The following is a 17,693-nucleotide window of genomic DNA, read 5'->3' on the forward strand; positions in this document are numbered from 1 at the left end:
CATGCCCTTTTTTCCTTGAATTTGTCAGTCACTTTTCAGGAGAGTCTGACTGCAGCCCGCCCTTCCTTCCCACGTCTCTGCAGAGCTCAAACCACCACCGTCAGGCCAGAAATATGTTGAATCATTTCAAAATAAAATTGCTTTCCATTTCAGTGTTGTAATAAAACGCATATAAAGTCAATACTATACTCTGATAATTCTGTCAAATCTAGTCTTGGTATAGATATAGTTGACATTTTTCAAAAGTATCATTTGCAACAGAAATATCCTAAAGTCTATTATACTTTAATTTTATTCTTGGTTCTCAATTAACACCTGCTGGATCCAGGTGAAGATGCATTTTGGCAGGTTTTGATAAAAACCAGCCAATCGTGTCGGTCAGATTTACTTGCGCATCGAGTCTTGAGAATCGATTAATTCTAACATTCCAATTCTTTTGGAATCGGCATTTGAAATTGCCCAGCAGGGATAGCAACGCCACAGCTGCCAGCCAAGCACAAGAATGTCGTGCCGTGGCCACACACTGCACCAGGTTTGTTCCGGGCTGAAGAAGAAAAAGTTGATAGAACAGGTAGGCCTGTCTCAATGATGTTATCATTATTCTTTCTATGTTGAACATTGTTCATAAATAAGAAAGCATAAATAGCAAACCTATAACTGACATGTTGTAATGCATCATAAATATATGTCAGTAGTTGTAACTTTGAATTGCCCTGTGAACTTGTACATCCACTTGTACAAACTAAATTTGAAACATTTCCCACTTTTTATAACTTCACTTTAAAAAATTAATAGATCTGCACACTCCAAACGCACTTTGATGCAACGCATTGTGTGATAAACTACAATTATGAAGTCGGGTATTCATTCATTCCAGTGCCCCTCTCCATTCTCAAAGTTGTCCACCACTTGAAAAACATGCAAATGTTGAAAAAGTTTGAACACCACTGCCTCAGATGACAACCATAGTTTAGTCCTGCTGAGAGCAAATCTATGTTGGCCAGAACGTTGCCCGTCTTCTCCTTCCTGCTCGTGTTGATCTTGGCACTGAGTTCACAGAGCATGTTCATCAGGATGGACATTGCTCATCTTTGAGGAGACGAAAGCTTGTCTGTTGATTTATGGCAAACTGAAATGAGTGCGTGCAAAGAATCATCAAGAATTTGCAATCATCTTTATTAGCTTTAGGCTCTCAGTGAGAATTCAACTCACGACTTCTGGTTACTAGACCAGTACTGCGACCACTGGGCGACAAGGCCTTGCATAGCAGCACACTGTTAGCATGGCATTGAAAGAAGGGAAGTACATTCATACCAGTAAAATATTATTGATTTGTGACACTTTCTCATGACTAAGAGGACAATTTCATAGATTCAGCCTGAGTCATTGATTATGTTTGTATGTCAAACATTTAGCAAACTAGCAGGCCTTAGTGAGAATCAAACACACGGCCCCTGGTTTACTAGACCAGTGCTCTCGCCACCGAGCTATGAGGCCTGAGGGTTGAGCAAACTGTATTATTAAGCATTAGTTTCAGTCCAAGTACAATGAGCATGGTCTTGAGGATGTGTCATCAATGAACAGTCATTTTTCTCCTGAGTAAATGTTGTCCTTACGATCTTTAATTCCCATGCTAATACTCTGATACCAAGCGAGGCCACATGTACACACTGAAAAAGGGTTTTGTTGAATTTGCTCAATTTTATTTCTTCAAGTGGTTGCACGATATACAATCATCTGGATAAAAATACATTTTTTAAGTCAAATAGATGTCATCTACTAAATAAATGTACCCGTATCCAGATGATTTATTTTGTGCAACCACTTGACTAAAAAAAATGGAGTAAATTCCACACACCATTATTTTCAGTGTTGCTTACCAGACACAGCACAAGTTGACGTGGGAAGATCTTCACGCTAGTTGAAGTTCTGGCCTTGTGAAGCAGGATTCCTGACTTCGACTCTCGGATTTGTCTACAGAGAACTCAGAACAACAGAGAGCAAAATGTCATTTGGAAACTGTAATTTGTAGTTAGGCTTCAGTGAAAATGTCATTTATGACCCTAAATTATCATAAAATGCCAACACTGAGACATAATCTAAGGTGAGCTGGAACTATGGCAGGCCTCAGTGAGAATTGAACTCACGACCCCTGGTTTACGAGACCAGTGCTCTAACCACTGAGCTATGAGGCCTTGCACTGCTTGTTCCTTGAAGAATGTACATACAGACAAATCCAGAACCTGTCGGGCAAACGAATCTGTGTATGCACTTTCCTTTTATACATGCCAACCAATGCGGAAATGTTTGCGTACCAGACTCTCCACGACCCCGTTAAAATATGAAAATGAGTATAAACAGGGCCTGCCCGGAACTTCCTCGCCCCCCCTAATATTTAACTTGTAAAGTCAATAGAATCCTGTCAGAAACTTATCTGAAGGGGGTGTGATGGGGAGGAAGAAAGGAAATGCACAGGCAAACCGCGTAAGAGGACATATTGTCGTCGTGCAAGCACGAAGACTGCACGAGGATGCTAGAAAGCTCATCCACCCCACTAGCTTGGAGGCTAGGAGAGTTAGCATTATCGCCGAAATACAGAAGGTGCATGCCGACGTGAGAAAGGTCAACGGAGCTACGGGACAAATTCAGAAACATCTTTCAGACTTCAGATCGGAGATAACAATTACAAATAAAACAGATGCAGATTTGGAGACATGTCCAAGGAGGAGTCCACTGATAGTGTAGTGGTACACACGCCCGAGTTGTGTGCGGGCAGCGTGGGCTCGATTCCCGCTCAGTGACGGTGTCTGTGTGTGCCCTGCGACTGGCTGGCGACCAGTTCGGGGTGTAGTCTGCCTTCGCCCGTTGACGGCTGGGATAGGCTCCAGCAACTCCCCGCGACCCTGTATAATTTTTTATAGTTTTATCCTAAAGGTAGGATAACGGGACAGCTAATAGCAACAACTAGCTTCAGTCGGTTAAAACAAAAGGCGTTAGCACAACAACATTAGCTCCTTACTCTGTGTCCAGTCTGCGTCGATCTTCATGTCGCGGGTTGTTGCCTCTGAAGCAGTCGTTGTCCGACACCGCTTGCGGCCGTCATAGAGTGAAGTAAGCCCTCATCGAATAAGCGTCAATGTTCAGCGAACAAAAAGTTCCAGCGAGGCTGACTGCACAGCCGAGTGTGGCCGCATGTACCATTTCGTCTGTTTACGTTCCAAATTGGATGGCGCGTTGTAGGTGGAAACACTAGGGCCATTCCTCATCCAAATAAATGTGCACGTCTCATTTCCACTTCAGTCTCTGTAAATATCCTGACTGGTGTTTAATGCCTCGCCCGTCCTAACCGTGATCGACAAAGAAGCAGTGTTTTTTTTTTTTTTAAGCAAAGAAGCAGTGTACGGTGGTCCCAGCCTAAATCTATGTCACTCTGCTGACTTCTAAATTTCCTCATTCTCATATAAATCAGCCACGGAGAGGTTAATCCTTTTGATATGTGGAAGTGGGCATTAGTAGCGATTCCCACATACATTTTGGTGCCAATTGATCGCAGTTTTTGGACGTTATAAGCAATTAAAGTACAATGATTTCCAATGGAGAGTTTGGAATCGGTTCCTCGCGTGACTCCGGCCGAACAAGGATAGAACGGTAGGGGGCGCATTGATAAAATAGGAGATGACAACTTTTAATTTTCCTGATCCAAAAATATATCAAATGAACTTGTTAGTGAAAACATGGCCATCCCGGCCGCACCATCTTTTTAGGATTTTTAGAACGTCTACCCAGTATTACTGGTGTCATGGCAGAATCCCCAATACATGGCAGAATCCCCAATACAAACAAAGAAACAAAAGTATTGTCTAAACAAAATTAGATTCATTACCTCATCGCTATTCAGCTTTCACACAGACACTGGAAATAGAAATGTAATTCAGTCCAACTTGCAGGCCAGCGAGAGCTCAGGATTTCACGACACATGGGAAATGCGGTTGACTTTTGTCAAAACACTAACCCTTTAGTCCAAATGACGCCGCCATAATCAACAATATCTGACATATGACACGGTGTATCTTGAAGATGCTGTATGGCAGCTGCCTGCACCTGCATTTGCACTTTATCTCAGGACTCCAGTCGACCTGCTGCTGCTACACTTTCTGCTTTCACGGCAGCGTTTGTTTCTCGAAACAACTTCTCTGTGTTAGTGCTCACTGCTCAATACACACTTTATTAGTGTATAAAAGCATACAACCTAATACCAGTTGCATTAAATGTTTCACGTTTTTTTCTTTTTGTGTTGGACTTTGTACACATATGTAGCCTTTTCTTTTCTTTCTTTCTTTTTTTTATAGATTAAAAAAATGTCCGGCTAAGCCTTTTGTCTGTGTTCCTATGTATTTATTTCTTCAACGGAGAGACATGGAGAGCGGCGTTGGCGAGGCTGCTGCAACGTCACTTTCTCTTATGTCCCGATCATATATGGAGTCACTTCCTGTCAGCCATTCAATCAATCAATCAATCAATCAATCAATGAATCAATCAATCAATCAATCAATCAATCAATCAATCAATCTTTATTTCAGACTCGGAAGAGGTCCATAAAATAACATAAAAGTGACAAACAAAGAACAGGTGAAACAACTACAATCCATACTCCGCTCAGGTCTTACAAGAACACTTATTTCATTTTTTGAGACATCAAAAATGTATATACAAGCTTTCTTATGACAGCATTCAATGTTGTTACATCGTTCTGCACAAACAGCATACTACCACTTGCGGTATAGAGTGGCACGCAGTAGGCTTTGAATAACGCTATTTTCACCTTATCTGTACACACTCCAAATTTTTGTACTAGCAATTTTGCTTGCGCTTACAGTTTGCGGTACTGCCTTTGAATGTCATCGTCAGAGACCAAAACTGTTGAACACGGATTCAATAGGGAGGGACTCCTCGTTGCAATTTTGTAAAAATCTTGCCATGGTTAATGCGATAAATGCCTTAGAGGCATCCAAGAAGCAGAGAAACAAAGTGGAGTTCTGACCTCTGTACTTACTTACTGCCTCCTTCAGGGCATAGATACACATTTAAATTCCATGTTTCCTTTTCAGCGCCAAACTGCTCATCAGTAGTGACAACGTAATGCTGAAATCTCTCCAGCATGATTATCTCCATAACCTTAGAGCTCACACTAGGCAAACGTAATAGGCCTATAGTTGTCAATACTGGAGATTTTCCCAGTTTTATCCTTGACCACGACGGGTACAAGTAGGACAGACAGCATCAAGCTGGGCAAAATACAATGCATTCACATTGCAGTGAAACATAAGAAAAGTAATACTACAACCCCGTGACTGGCAAATTTCAGATGTTCTGATGTGATTTGATCCAGCCCACAAGATTTACGCATTGATAATTTGTTAATAGTATCATTTACCTCTCCACAAAGTCCACCACGAAGAGGAGAAAATATTTTATACATTGATTTCAGCAAGTATTTTGTTGTGTGCCTCTATAGAGGTTAATCGTGTATATTGAGCACTAACAAAAAGAAGTCGTTTATAAACACATACGAACAAAAAACGTTTGATGTCGTGGAATGAGGAAAAGCGAGTTGCGACATCACCCGGCAGAAGGAGGAAATGCAAAGGCAGCTGCCTCGATTGAGGCATACACGAGGCAGCGGTCGTGGTAGAAACGGAAGTGACGTAAGGCTGACTCGACCGCTGTCGCTGCCGCAAATTGCGCTTGCTCTTTCTCCTAGGCCAGGCTGAGAAGCTCCAAAGCGCATCGAGACGATTTAAAGCGAAGGCGAGGATTCAGCATAAGATATTTAAGTCTACAGAAGTAGGGGCGTCTGCATTGAGTCTCTCGAGTACCTCTGATACAAATTCAGGAAAAGCAGTGCTGTGTATGCCTCGATAAAAAGAGAAAGAGCTGTTGGGCGAGCATAATTTTGTACAACGTCACATCCGCGATTCGCTGATTGGTTCATTTAGCTGTCTGCTTGCCTCGCCAGTGAAATCCGACGGTCCACTCGAAAAGACCAAGTCAAACCAGTCGCCCCGAATTTCTTTCATACGAGAAATGACGGTAATATGTCGCCGACGGGTGTCGAAAACCACCTTCAAAATAAAATAATCCCACTAGACGTACATGAACATAACGCTTCGGGTTGGTAATAATTAATAATTAAATAGCCTCTCTCTTATAACGCAAACAGTCCACTTCTGAGAGAATGCGGGATGGTTACTGTAAAAACTTGTCCGTTTCAATGCATAAATCAAGGATAATACTCTTGGTGAACAGATCACTTGTTTTTTGTAAACGACATAAACTGAGATAGACCAATGACGCTGCGTACGCGCTTCCGTAACAATAATCTCCCCGACATTCGCCGCCCAACCATTAGTGATTCACTTGACCGTCGAACACATCAAGACTACGGTGGTAAGATAAAAAGACTTTGACTAACAAAACGAATTAATGTATGTAAACTAAAAAAATGATCATATAGAACACACACACCCCTAAAACAACATTTATCAAGCAAACAATTTAGAAGATACACGAACAATATAAAAGGAGGTTGGGTCACACTGAATAACTTCAACAAACCTCCAAAGTCAACATAAACATCATTTCATTGATAAAAAAAAGACTCAGTTTGATTATTTGTATTGAATGCAGAATTGTATGTACCCTTGTGGGAAACCTTCCTATCAAAAGTCAAAGTTTCTTCACAGTCCACGAAATCAATCAAGAAGTTACTTCATATGGAAATTACAACAACATTATACATATATACGCATATATTGCATAAAAACGGGCCATAATGGTAATTTGGAAAAACGTTGGTAAAAAAAAGAACAGGATTTTAGTAGATACAGAGACGAAGATAAAAGAAAAGATGTTACATTGAAATAGGGCTGCTCGATTAAGCGATTTTGAACCGTAGCCGAATTTTCTGGATAAAACGATTTTAATAACGTTCAAATCGGCACGTTCGATTTTTTTTTTTTTTGGTGAATCTAAACCACTCTAGTTTCCTCTGCATTTCCACTTCCTCCCACGAGCGCGCAGTGCGAAAACAACGACAAGATCCATGGCTACCGGCGACTCTGCTATTTGCTCAGGCAAGTTTAGTTTAGTTAATAAATCGGGCAAATATAGATCTGTATTGTAGTGTGTGCCCCGCATGTACAATACAACCCGCAAGCAAGTAACTCAACGTCTGTAAGGCGTCCCTTTTTTTCTCCTCGACAACGGACCTCTGGTCCAGCCAGACTATGCATCCGTACTTACTTAACTTTGACAGTGCATTGTATTATTGAGTTTTGCACTAATCATTGATTTATGTTTAAGTAAGACCAGGGCGAAAGGTGAAAGGCTAGTCACTAGCTGGTTGGCAAAATGACTTGCTGACAGACTGTTTGATTTACAGACTCATGTTGATGATTTCGTTTCAGATGGTATATGCACTTTCTTCTTTCATTATTGGTTTAATTAAGAACAGATCTGAAATCTATTGTGTAAGTAAAATGCTGTTAATCCCAATGGATTGTTCTGTGTGTATTAAGTTAAATTGACTGGCATTTTGAGTTCAAAGAAAGACAAAATTAAGTTTAAATTAAAGACATTCAAAGTACTTTTCATTATTTGTATATGACAAAGAAATTGTAATCATAATAGGAAAATCCGGGTTGAGAGAAAATCTGTATTTTCTTGTTCGGCAAAATCGAACAGCCCTACATTGAATAAAACAGTGCAGATTTTGTAAATAATGATCACGTTAAATACTTTAGCTGTTAAACATTAACATTTTCATTTTAAGACTTCTTGATTATTGCGGTTGTCACCAGTACACTTGTGTCTCTTGACAGAAACCTTCCATGAGAAGCGTTGGCCACAAACGGAGCAGGCAAAAGGTTTCTCACCAGTGTGGGTTCTGGTGTGACTTATTAAATGTCCCTTCTGAGAGAATCTTTGGCCACAAACTGAACAGACAAAAGGTTTCTCACCAGTGTGTGTTCTTAAGTGTTGCTTTAAGGTTGACTTCTGAGAGAATCTTTCGCCACAAACTGAGCAGGCAAAAGGTTTATCACCAGTGTGGGTTCTGATGTGACTTATTAAGCTTCCCTTCAGAGAGAATCTTTGGCCACAAACTGAACAGACAAAAGGTTTCTCACCAGTGTGGGTTCTGATGTGACTTATTAAGCTTCCCTTCTCTGAGAATCTTTGGCCACAAACCGAGCATGCAAAAGGTTTCTCACCAGTGTGTGTTTTGGTGTGACCTATTAAGTGTCCCTTCCGAGAGAATCTTTGGCCACAAACTGAGCAGGCAAAAGGTTTCTCACCAGTGTGTGTTCTTGTGTGACGGACTAAGCCTCCCTTCTGAGACAATGTTTTGCCACAAACTGAGCAGGAAAAAGGTTTGGAGTGTATTCTCATGTGTTGTAAACGTCTCTTGAAAGCACAAGTTTTCCCACACTTAGAACATTTCCAGCATTTGTTGTCATTGTTACATGTCATATCACCTTCACATTCTTCCTCATCATCATCAGCAGCAGCATTTGATGACGACTCATCACTTTCTGATAGTGGAGGTCGGAGGCCGTGTGATCCTCCCCAGTGGTCCCCATCACCGTCTGTTATCACGCGTTGACATGAGCTGCTGCTTGGAGGCTCCGCCCCTCTGCTCACCTCACTTTGACCTTCATCTTTACTCTCCAAAGATACATGAGTCGATGGCAACTTGCAGATATTCTGGTCGTCCTCGTCTTTGATGTAGGGGGGCTCTTCTCCCTCTTCTTTTATGCAGGGGCGCGTTCGCTCATCCTCCTGTTTAACAAAAGGAGACTGCTGCTCCTCTTCCTCTTTAAAGTGGGGGATCTCTTCGTCCTCCTCTTCCTCTTTAATGTGAGGATGAACATATTGACTGATGTCTGCAAGACAAGAAGACAAACACACATGGTATTATTATAGTTATTTATAATGGTTTATTATGAGAGCTAGATAAGTTACGATTATGACGTACTGTTTGGCATTTGCAAATTCACTTCCTGATGCATTTTTGTGGGAAGCCGATCCTTTGTTATTTGTGGAAAGACTTGCACACGGTCTGACGTTGTACCTTTCTGAGCGGTGACCCCGTCGAAAGCAGAACTGGCTTCGTATAGATATGAGCCCCTTTAAGATGATGACTGCATCTATGACGGTGTACAAACCTCACTCAAATTTAAGCACTGCAAAAGCAAAAGTTAATATGAAAGCTTCCAAGAATATGTCACCAATCCATCCGTTCTGAACCGTCAAGGCACAAACGCCTTCTGAATAATAAATGAACATCAAAGCCTTATTTTGAAGCCCTTGCAGGCAGGGCTGCCCTCACCTACTAACCATCAAATATTTATTAATTTAAACGTCTGTTACGGCCTACATTGTGTTTTGGGCCGTTTAAGTTGTGTGTGTGGGTGCTCTCCCCTGCTCTGCCCTGATTGGTGGCCTTGGTCACCGGTACAGCCACCCAATCAGAGCAGGGGAGAGTAACTAATTTAGTCGATTACTGTACTTTCAGGTGTGGCGCCAAGCAATCATTTAAGAGAGACTGGGTTGCTGGTGGTCGGGGCTGGCTGCGAGTGACGTGGCCAGTCCTTGTATTGTGTTAGTGTTGGTCAGTCCTTGTTTGTTTTTTTTGTTTGCAATCGTTGTCTTTTGTGTTAGTGCATGTTTTTCATTTAGCCCTTCCAACTCTCACACCTGTTAGACCCCTCCTCCTTGCCATCTCGAGGAGGGGTCGTAACAGTTACTAGTAGAAAATGTGCACAGAGGTGTATCGAGCCACTCGTGTGACATTGACTGTAATGCAGTACAATATGGTCCAGCTGCAGCCACAAATGGGCGTTCACGTTTTTGACGGAAACGCCCCATTCTGAGAACGGGAACGCCCCCTCACCTCAAAGGCGACGTCACTCTGGCAGGAAGACGCAGGAAGTTTCCAAAACGCCTACGTATTTTAGATACAGTTCACGTGTTGAGAGTTAGTAATAGAGTGAACTTATATAGCGTTTTAGCTTCACCATATGATGCCCAAAGTGTTGCAGAAAAGCAACTTTAAAAAACGTTTAGTGTGTATAAACAGGAGGCATGTTGTCATTTGGACCCAGGCTTAATAATGCACACCCATGTCCTCCAAACATTTAATTTGGAACGTGGTTTACAGTCAACTAAGTGTGAATAGGATAACACTGCATTCCTGAGCAAGAGAATATCTTTTTTTTAAATGAAGACATACAGTACTTTCTCAAACAATTTACTTTTGAACACTGGGAACAATACAAAAACACACACTATGTGAACAGGGCAATACAACTAGCCATTTAACATGAAAAAGGGATTACAAAATAAAAACAAACAGAACATTTTACAATTTCAGGCAGACATCTTCAATCACATAGGTGACGGTCAGCTGTGATGTCAAAAATAGACGATTACATAGATGTGCTTCCGTCTATGCTTAGTCCGACTATTTTTGAAGTTTCCAGTCCATCATTTATCACCTGCAAAATGGGCGTGCATTATGCATAGGCAGATAGATGGACTGGTCCATCAGCCCAGCTCTGGTTTGTAGTGTGGCCTCGAGAGGGGTCAGGTGGTCCATTATGGCTTGAGGTGTAAAAGGGTGCGCTGGGCCTTCTGCTGGGTGAGGGTAGATGGGGCCTCACTGCAAAAATCAGCTACCTAACCTAGACTTAGAATCGAATATCCAACCGAAAAGCCTTTTGGATCTTGTTTTGAGAATAATATGCTGTGCAAGAGCAGAATTTGTAAGATTCTAAATATTATTTTAAGATTATTTGACTTTTATTTCTTACTTGTTTTGTAGAGCCTAAAATTCTTTCATTTACATGCAAAATAAGCTACATTACTGTCACAGTCTCAGTTTGATGCTATAGCTTTTGTTTTCAGAGAACAATTAGCTGTAAAAACTTGTTTCAAGAACCTCCTACTAATTGGTTGTAACTTGTACCAATATCAACACACTTCACTATCAACACACATAACCCTTTTTGCTGTGATGTGCTCCAGGGTGGCATGATAAGTGGTTAGCACATCTACCTCACAGTGCAGAGGTTGTGGGTTCGAATCCAGCCCTAGCCTTCTTGCATGGAGTCTGCCTGTTCTCCCTGTGCCTGCGTGTGTTTTCTCTGGGTACTCTGCTCCTTCCAATTCAGAAAACATGCATGGTACATTATAGTTTCAACTTTATTTGACCTAATATAATGCTTGAAATTAGTGTTTCACCACATATGTTAAGGCATTTCTCTCTTTTCAAAAGACAAGATATTTTTTCTTATTTCAAGAAATTTTACTAAGTGTAATTATCTTACTGCACTGGCAGATAACTTCATTTGTTTTTAAGTCTGAATGCTCTCAAAACAAGGTCAAGGTGAACTTTATTATCCGCAAGGGGCAATTTCTTTTATAGCCAGCAGTCAACATAAAGGAACATCAATAATCCACTCACACACAAACCATATGCAAACGTATAGTGATATGCCATGTTATTTAAAAGGGCAAGTACTTATTTCTTAAATTTAGACAGTTTTTTTTGCAGTGTAGCTGAGCGTGGCAGGTGCTGAGGTGTGAAACCAGCTGTGCTTTCCTTCATGCACAGCAGTGGTAGTGGCAGTGCTTTCTGCACCCATGTTTGCAAGCATACATCGCAAATCCTGAAAGTAAAAAATAAAATAATTAAATACAGGCTTTCACAAATGGTCTAAACACATATCCTTACTGATAAATGTTATGGGCCTCGTCTTCTTCATATCCTCTGAACAAATGTTCTAAATCCACACCACCACTTTTCCTTGGGACTGTAAATGTGTCGCCACTTTCGAATAATCACCTTCATAAGTAGGAAAATGGGGCAGTGGAGAAACTGGCATCCCTTTTCTGCACATCACGTGGCCTTTGGCTTGTGGCCGCTTGGCAAAATTGACAAATGAAGCAGCAGACAAGGAGAAAAGGAGAACATTAACCAATATGTACTCACAGGAACGCCCCAGCCGCAGCCGGACCCTTCTCCTTTAAAGGGCCGCTAATATGACCTTTGCAGTGACAAAAACAAACATCCTCTGGACTCCCTTATACTGTATCAAAACACTTTTTCAAGAAATTCCACCTTGTTGTAGAATTATAGGCTCCAATAGGAAGGTCACTGAAACCCTAGGATAAAACGAGCAGATTTTTGGTGGGCGTGGCCAAGGCGTGGCCAGGGCATGCCTGCTCCACGTGCTTGTTTACACACTGAGTCTTTCACGTCCGCACTTAAAGAAATATTGACACATCAGTAGGTGATCACCAAATGCCACGTTTATGTTCAAAATGTTATTAGGTATAATTACAGTATTGTCTGTTTAATGACAGTTATCAAATCTATTTCTAAATTAGGTGCCAAATCAAAAACATTTTTTTTTGTGTTCAGCTATGCTCCAGTCACACTTCAGTCTCCACAAGTGTCCTGGACAAGGATATATCAATACCCTGTAGTAGTGCAACATGTGTAAGTATAGTGTTGTTACTTGTACGTATGTTAGCATCTGGTGATTGCCTCTGGTCAACTACGTCATCGCATTGAAGTTAGCTTGTGTTGCCAAGGTGACAGAAATGGCTTAACCCTTGTCCTGTGTTGGGATCAAGTTGATCCCAGAATTGACTTGAAAAACGGGTCGATTTCGACCCCAACACAGGACATGGGTTAACGCAGTGAACGAACAGTACGTGCATTTCAGTACGATCCTGAATCCGACCCAGATGGTGAGTCACCAGAAGAAGAAGTGACCCGACGGCTACAGCAGGATTCATCGGAATGGTACAACATTAGCATGTCATAACGCTAATCTGTGTAGCTGGCTAGCTGTTTATTGCAAGTGATGTAATCATTGTAAATTGTACCCGAATCAAGTGCATCCACTTGTAATACAAAATTAACTGATCCATGCAAGCTGGCAGTGCTCCGTTTATTACATGCAAGTGAGCTCACCGTATTAAAAGGTGCAGTCTCAGTTACGGGTGCTATTTCTGTATTTAACACATACATAAGGCGCATCGTATTATTGGGTGCAGGCATGGTAAAACATACGATAGCTTAAAACACACGGTAGCATGCATGCGCGCTAAAACATATGCTAGCAAGCATGCTAATGTATGTTTTTTAAAAAGCAGCGGGAGCGAAACTGAGTTCGGTTGTTTTTTTTATTGAAACATTTAACAATGTACTCATGTAATGGTCAGTGATTAACTGTCATCCACAAATCCATCAAAGTCCTCATCTTCGGTATCCGAAACGAACAGCTGGGCAAGCTCTCCATTAAACACACACTTTCGTTATTGTCCGAGTCAGTCTCATTGCCATGCAGCTCCTCATTAACGATGGCTTTTGCCAAACCTCGCACAATAGTGCAAGCGGACACTTTAGCCGAAGTATCCACAATCCATTCACAATATGTGGCATAACTTGCCCGGCGCTGCCTCCCAGTCTTTGTGAAGCTGTGTTCGCCGTCCGTCATCCATCGCTCCCACGCCGCTCGCAACCCACCCAGCACCAGGCGTCTTCTGGACGTTGGATTTTGGGCTAAATCTGGTCGGGCCGTTTTCGACTTGATTCCACCCAGAATCAGTCGTTGAAAATTGTGCTGTGTTTGGGTCATCAAAAGTGTCCAAATTTAGTTCAAAAATAGTCATTGAAATTGGCTATTGATTTAGCCCATCCAATGTGGTACAAATTTAGGAATTTGAAAGGATCATGTTTCCTTGCAGAATTGATACATTATTTTATTTCAAAACCAATGCAATATAGTTAAAAATACAATATTGCTTGGTTTAAAGAACTGAAATAAATTGTGAACCATTTTACAAATTCATCCATCTCACGCGGTCCTTCGATGGCACGGTGGTCTACTGGTTAGCACGTCGGCCTCACAGTTCAGAGGTCGTGGGTTCAATCCCGCGCCGGCCTCCCTGTGTGGAGTTTGCATGTTCTCCCCGTGCCAGCGTGGGTTTTCTCTGGGTACTACGGTTTCCTCCCACATTCCAAAAACATGCATGGTAGGTTGATTGGACACTCTAAATTGCCCCTAGGTGGGATTGTGAGTGCGGATATTTGTTTGTCTCTGTGTGCCCTGCGATTGGCTGGCAACCAATTCAGGGTGTCCCCCGCCTACTGCCCAAAGACAGCTGGGATAGGCTCCAGCACGCCCCGCGACCCTTGTAGCGGTATAGATAATGGATGGATCCATCTCATGCACTGATTTGCATTTCCTGTCTGACATGCCATGTTAACATACGCATGTCACCGGCTGCCTCGTGACCATGTCACACGCACGAGGGCTGATTAGTGGACCGGATTAAAATCCACTTCCACCCTGACTTAAACAAGCTCCCTGAGAAACCTTTGCACTTGTGGATGATGATCTGTGACAATGCAGTCAATGGTGATGCCACGCGACTCCATCAGTGCCAGGCTACTCTTAAGGCCCTCTTTCTCCTTATGGTAGCTACCACCAACCTCATTGCTCTGGCAACATTGAAAAAACAGATTATGAGAAAACACAAAATGGACTTTGATTTTCAATGGTCAATCCACTCGAAACACATTTCAAAATCTCACCTGGACCAGTTGCAAGTCCACAACTGTGTTTGTCGTAAGATCCATCATGGAATAACTCCCATACTTTGCTGAGTGACCCGTTAAAATAGTTTGTTCAAATATTGAAATCAGTGTGCACTTTTTAACGTCGGTCTCCAGTCTTCATATATTTGCAGTATTCCAGTAACATAATACCTGGGGAGTCAGCCCTCATGTCACCGCCAAGCATAACTTTGCCCTCTTCTCACAGCCGCTGCAGAATCTCATCCTGCTGGACTTTCCAGTGATGAACAACTGCCGATTCAATAAAAGATCTGGAATGCCGGCAAAATGTTTCATACTTAATAACCTGGAGGTTCATTGCTTTGAAGACCTGTTGGTGTGGAAGAGAAAGAAATAAAATGCTTTAAATTTAAATAAATTTAAATTGATGTAAAAATAATCCACTCACATTTTTATTACGTCCACCTAAGAGGCTATATTGCTGGTTGTGTTTGTTGGTGGACAATAAAACTAGAAAATCAGTCAAGGATATGATATGGGGAAATTGTTTTGCTAAGCAGAGGTCTGCGCTCTATGAGTTCTTTAAAAGTATATGTTTATTTTGAAAAAAAATTACCTTTTCAAGTTGAATGAAGGAAGCACCATTCAGGTAAACAGCTGCAGACAAGTGTATGTTCCCAACCGGCGTGCTCCCCAGGACAGGTTGGCTATTCCACTGTCTGCAAAATGTGAAATGTGGGCAGGACTGCTTCACCGATAGATATGTTCCAAGCCGCTGGGTCCTTACATCATATTTCTTAGTGCAGACCGGACATTTATTGAAAAGCTGCATGATGCAATCCTCATTAAATATATACTTACAGACCTGGTGTGCTGGGGTTGAGAATACCTCTCTATATCAAAACACAGAAGACGACAAAAAAAATAATTTTCAGTCGAGTAGATGAAACATTTCCTCTTCATATTAATTTTACCACTGCCTTAACATTTTTTGTACCACAAAAGCAATGCTAACAACCATACAATAATGTTATAATAACCTAAGTCTCGCCGGAGCCGCTCCGTAATGTTTGTATGTCAACACAATCCTACCATCACTCATTCTCAAATAATATTGGACTTACGACTGAAGTGTATAGTCAAACGAAGATGTCACCGATTGGGCTGGATCATAAGTGGAATCATGCATCTTTGAAGGGTCCGCTAAAGAACTGCCCTCCAATGGGCCCTCTTCAAGCTCTTCCTCAAATTCCAGACGTGGCCTTTTTGCAGGCCTTTTCACTGGTGTTGAGGACAACCACAAAGAGTCTGTGTTGGCTGTTCCAACACCCAAATCCTTAAACTCTACAGTTGTCTGGACGCCTGCAACGGTAATTGATGAACACATGCACATAAGGATAGCAAAAAAAAAAAAATCATAATAACAAAATTATTTTAAAAAAATGGAAACTGAGGCACTCAAAAGTTATTTTGAATTAAAAGGCCTTTACGCGTTTCAGCTCAGCCTTGGTAGGCCTTCGTCAGGGCAAGCTTGAGTGACGAAGGCCTACCATGGCTGAAACGCGTAGGCATTGTCTCCAACGGCCATGTCAAAATAAAAGCCTTTTAATTCAGAATAACTTTGAGTGCCTCAGTTTCCATTTTTTTTAAGTCCCGCATTGATCCTCCGACTGAGGACTCACTTCAAGGTTTGGATAGAGACATTGATAAAGATAAATTACAAATAGCATTCGTTTATAACTGTAAAGAGTTTCACAACATGTGATATATACACTCACACGCTTCGAGATCGATGTTATCGTAACCGGGCTGTTAGCCGCGAAGCTAACGTAGCCGCGATGCTAACGTATGTGATTACTACAGTACTTTTAGCTTACACAAAGAAAAGCTGCAATGAATGACGGCACGCCAGTGTCGAAGAGCAGCACGAGATTCGGAAATACATGAGCAAATAAGCATATCACTTCAAGGATTGAAAGAGACATTGATAAAGCCAAATTACAAATAGCATTCGTTTATAACTGTAAAGAGTTTCACAACACTTAATATACTCACACGTTCCGAGATAGCATCAATGTTGGTCTGTTAGCCGCGAAGCTAATGACTCAAACAAGTCCACAATACATCACATCTGAAGGAAATTGCTCAGAAAATAGACTTACTTGGACAGGGTTACTTCCAGTTCCAGAGACAGTTGGTATTAATTCGGGGCAACGCCAAAGATGTCCAGCGAATCCACGTTTGTATTGTCCCAAATTGCTGAAACAGTCATCAGCAAAATGTTTGCCACAAACTAACATGTGTTGGGAGGTCTTTGGGCACATTCGATTTATAAATAAAACTCAACTACAAGCCTTTCTGTGGCTCGGATACAGGGAGAAGAAAAAGGTTTTTGTTGTCCTATGTGCACTCTGGTACAGAGCAGCTCCGACGGGCTTTTCTGGCTTCCATGTTGCCCTGCTGTAAGCTTCACAATTGTATGTCGGCTGGGGGCGGAGTTTGTGCTGAGTGAGGGAAGTACTACCAAAAAGGGGCGTGTTAGTGTGTGGTTAGTGACGTATATAACGGCAGGCTGCTGAAACGCCCCGTTTGTCAGTGCTGATTGAGCTATGTTGATACAAATGGCCATTGGAAAGGAAACATGGATAGTTTCTCTCCCAACTTTGGGCACTTAGTCAAGTTGGGGGAATGCATCTTTATGACTAACAACCGTACAAAAAGAGATTTTCATATTAGCGGCCCTTTAAGTAAACTATACATCTTAAAAAAAGTATCTTGATCCAAATGATTTTTTTACGTGCAACCACCTGATGAAATAAATTTGAGTAAATTCAATATTGCCTTTTTTTCAACGCAAGTATTATTGCCCGTAACTTATCTGAGCAAGTAACAGAAGCCAAACTGAACAATTACGTCAATGCCGCAAGTGCTCGCAATAGCACAAATTGTGTTGAGTCTTTGAAGCGTGTTTAGGTTCCAGGAAGAAATTCCAATCGAAGCTTGAAAAGTTTTTGTGCAAATGACCGTCATCGATGACATATTG

At 41.6% G+C, this 17,693-nt stretch overlaps 1 protein-coding gene and 1 non-coding gene across 7 annotated transcripts in view; both read right to left on the reverse strand.

Annotated features, from left to right (window-relative positions):
- Nucleotides 1-2,122: 2,122 nt before the first annotated feature.
- Nucleotides 2,123-2,195, reverse strand: trnat-cgu (transfer RNA threonine (anticodon CGU)). The gene has a single exon. It is a non-coding gene; the product is annotated as a tRNA-Thr (tRNA).
- Nucleotides 2,196-4,618: 2,423 nt separating this feature from the next.
- Nucleotides 4,619-17,693, reverse strand: part of LOC147126880 (uncharacterized) — a 17,138-nt gene continuing 4,063 nt past the window's right edge. For 2 of the 6 annotated variants that reach the window (XM_086022128.1, XM_086022129.1), the window contains exon 4: nt 4,619-8,942. In XM_086022128.1, coding sequence (XP_085878254.1) covers nt 7,822-8,942 — 1,121 coding nt within the window. In that variant the 3' untranslated portion in view covers nt 4,619-7,821. Of the gene's footprint in view, nt 8,943-10,299; nt 11,730-11,990; nt 14,576-14,668; nt 15,021-15,266; nt 15,544-15,774; nt 16,013-16,308; nt 16,910-17,693 lie in introns of those variants that run through there. The other 4 variants (XR_015084673.1, XR_015084672.1, XM_086022130.1 and 1 more) reach the window with 4 other exon arrangements.

Source organism: Filicampus tigris, chromosome 22 (assembly GCF_054856515.1).
Source record: "Filicampus tigris isolate MCC_2025a chromosome 22, RoL_Ftig_1.0, whole genome shotgun sequence".
Taxonomy (NCBI): domain Eukaryota; kingdom Metazoa; phylum Chordata; class Actinopteri; order Syngnathiformes; family Syngnathidae; genus Filicampus; species Filicampus tigris.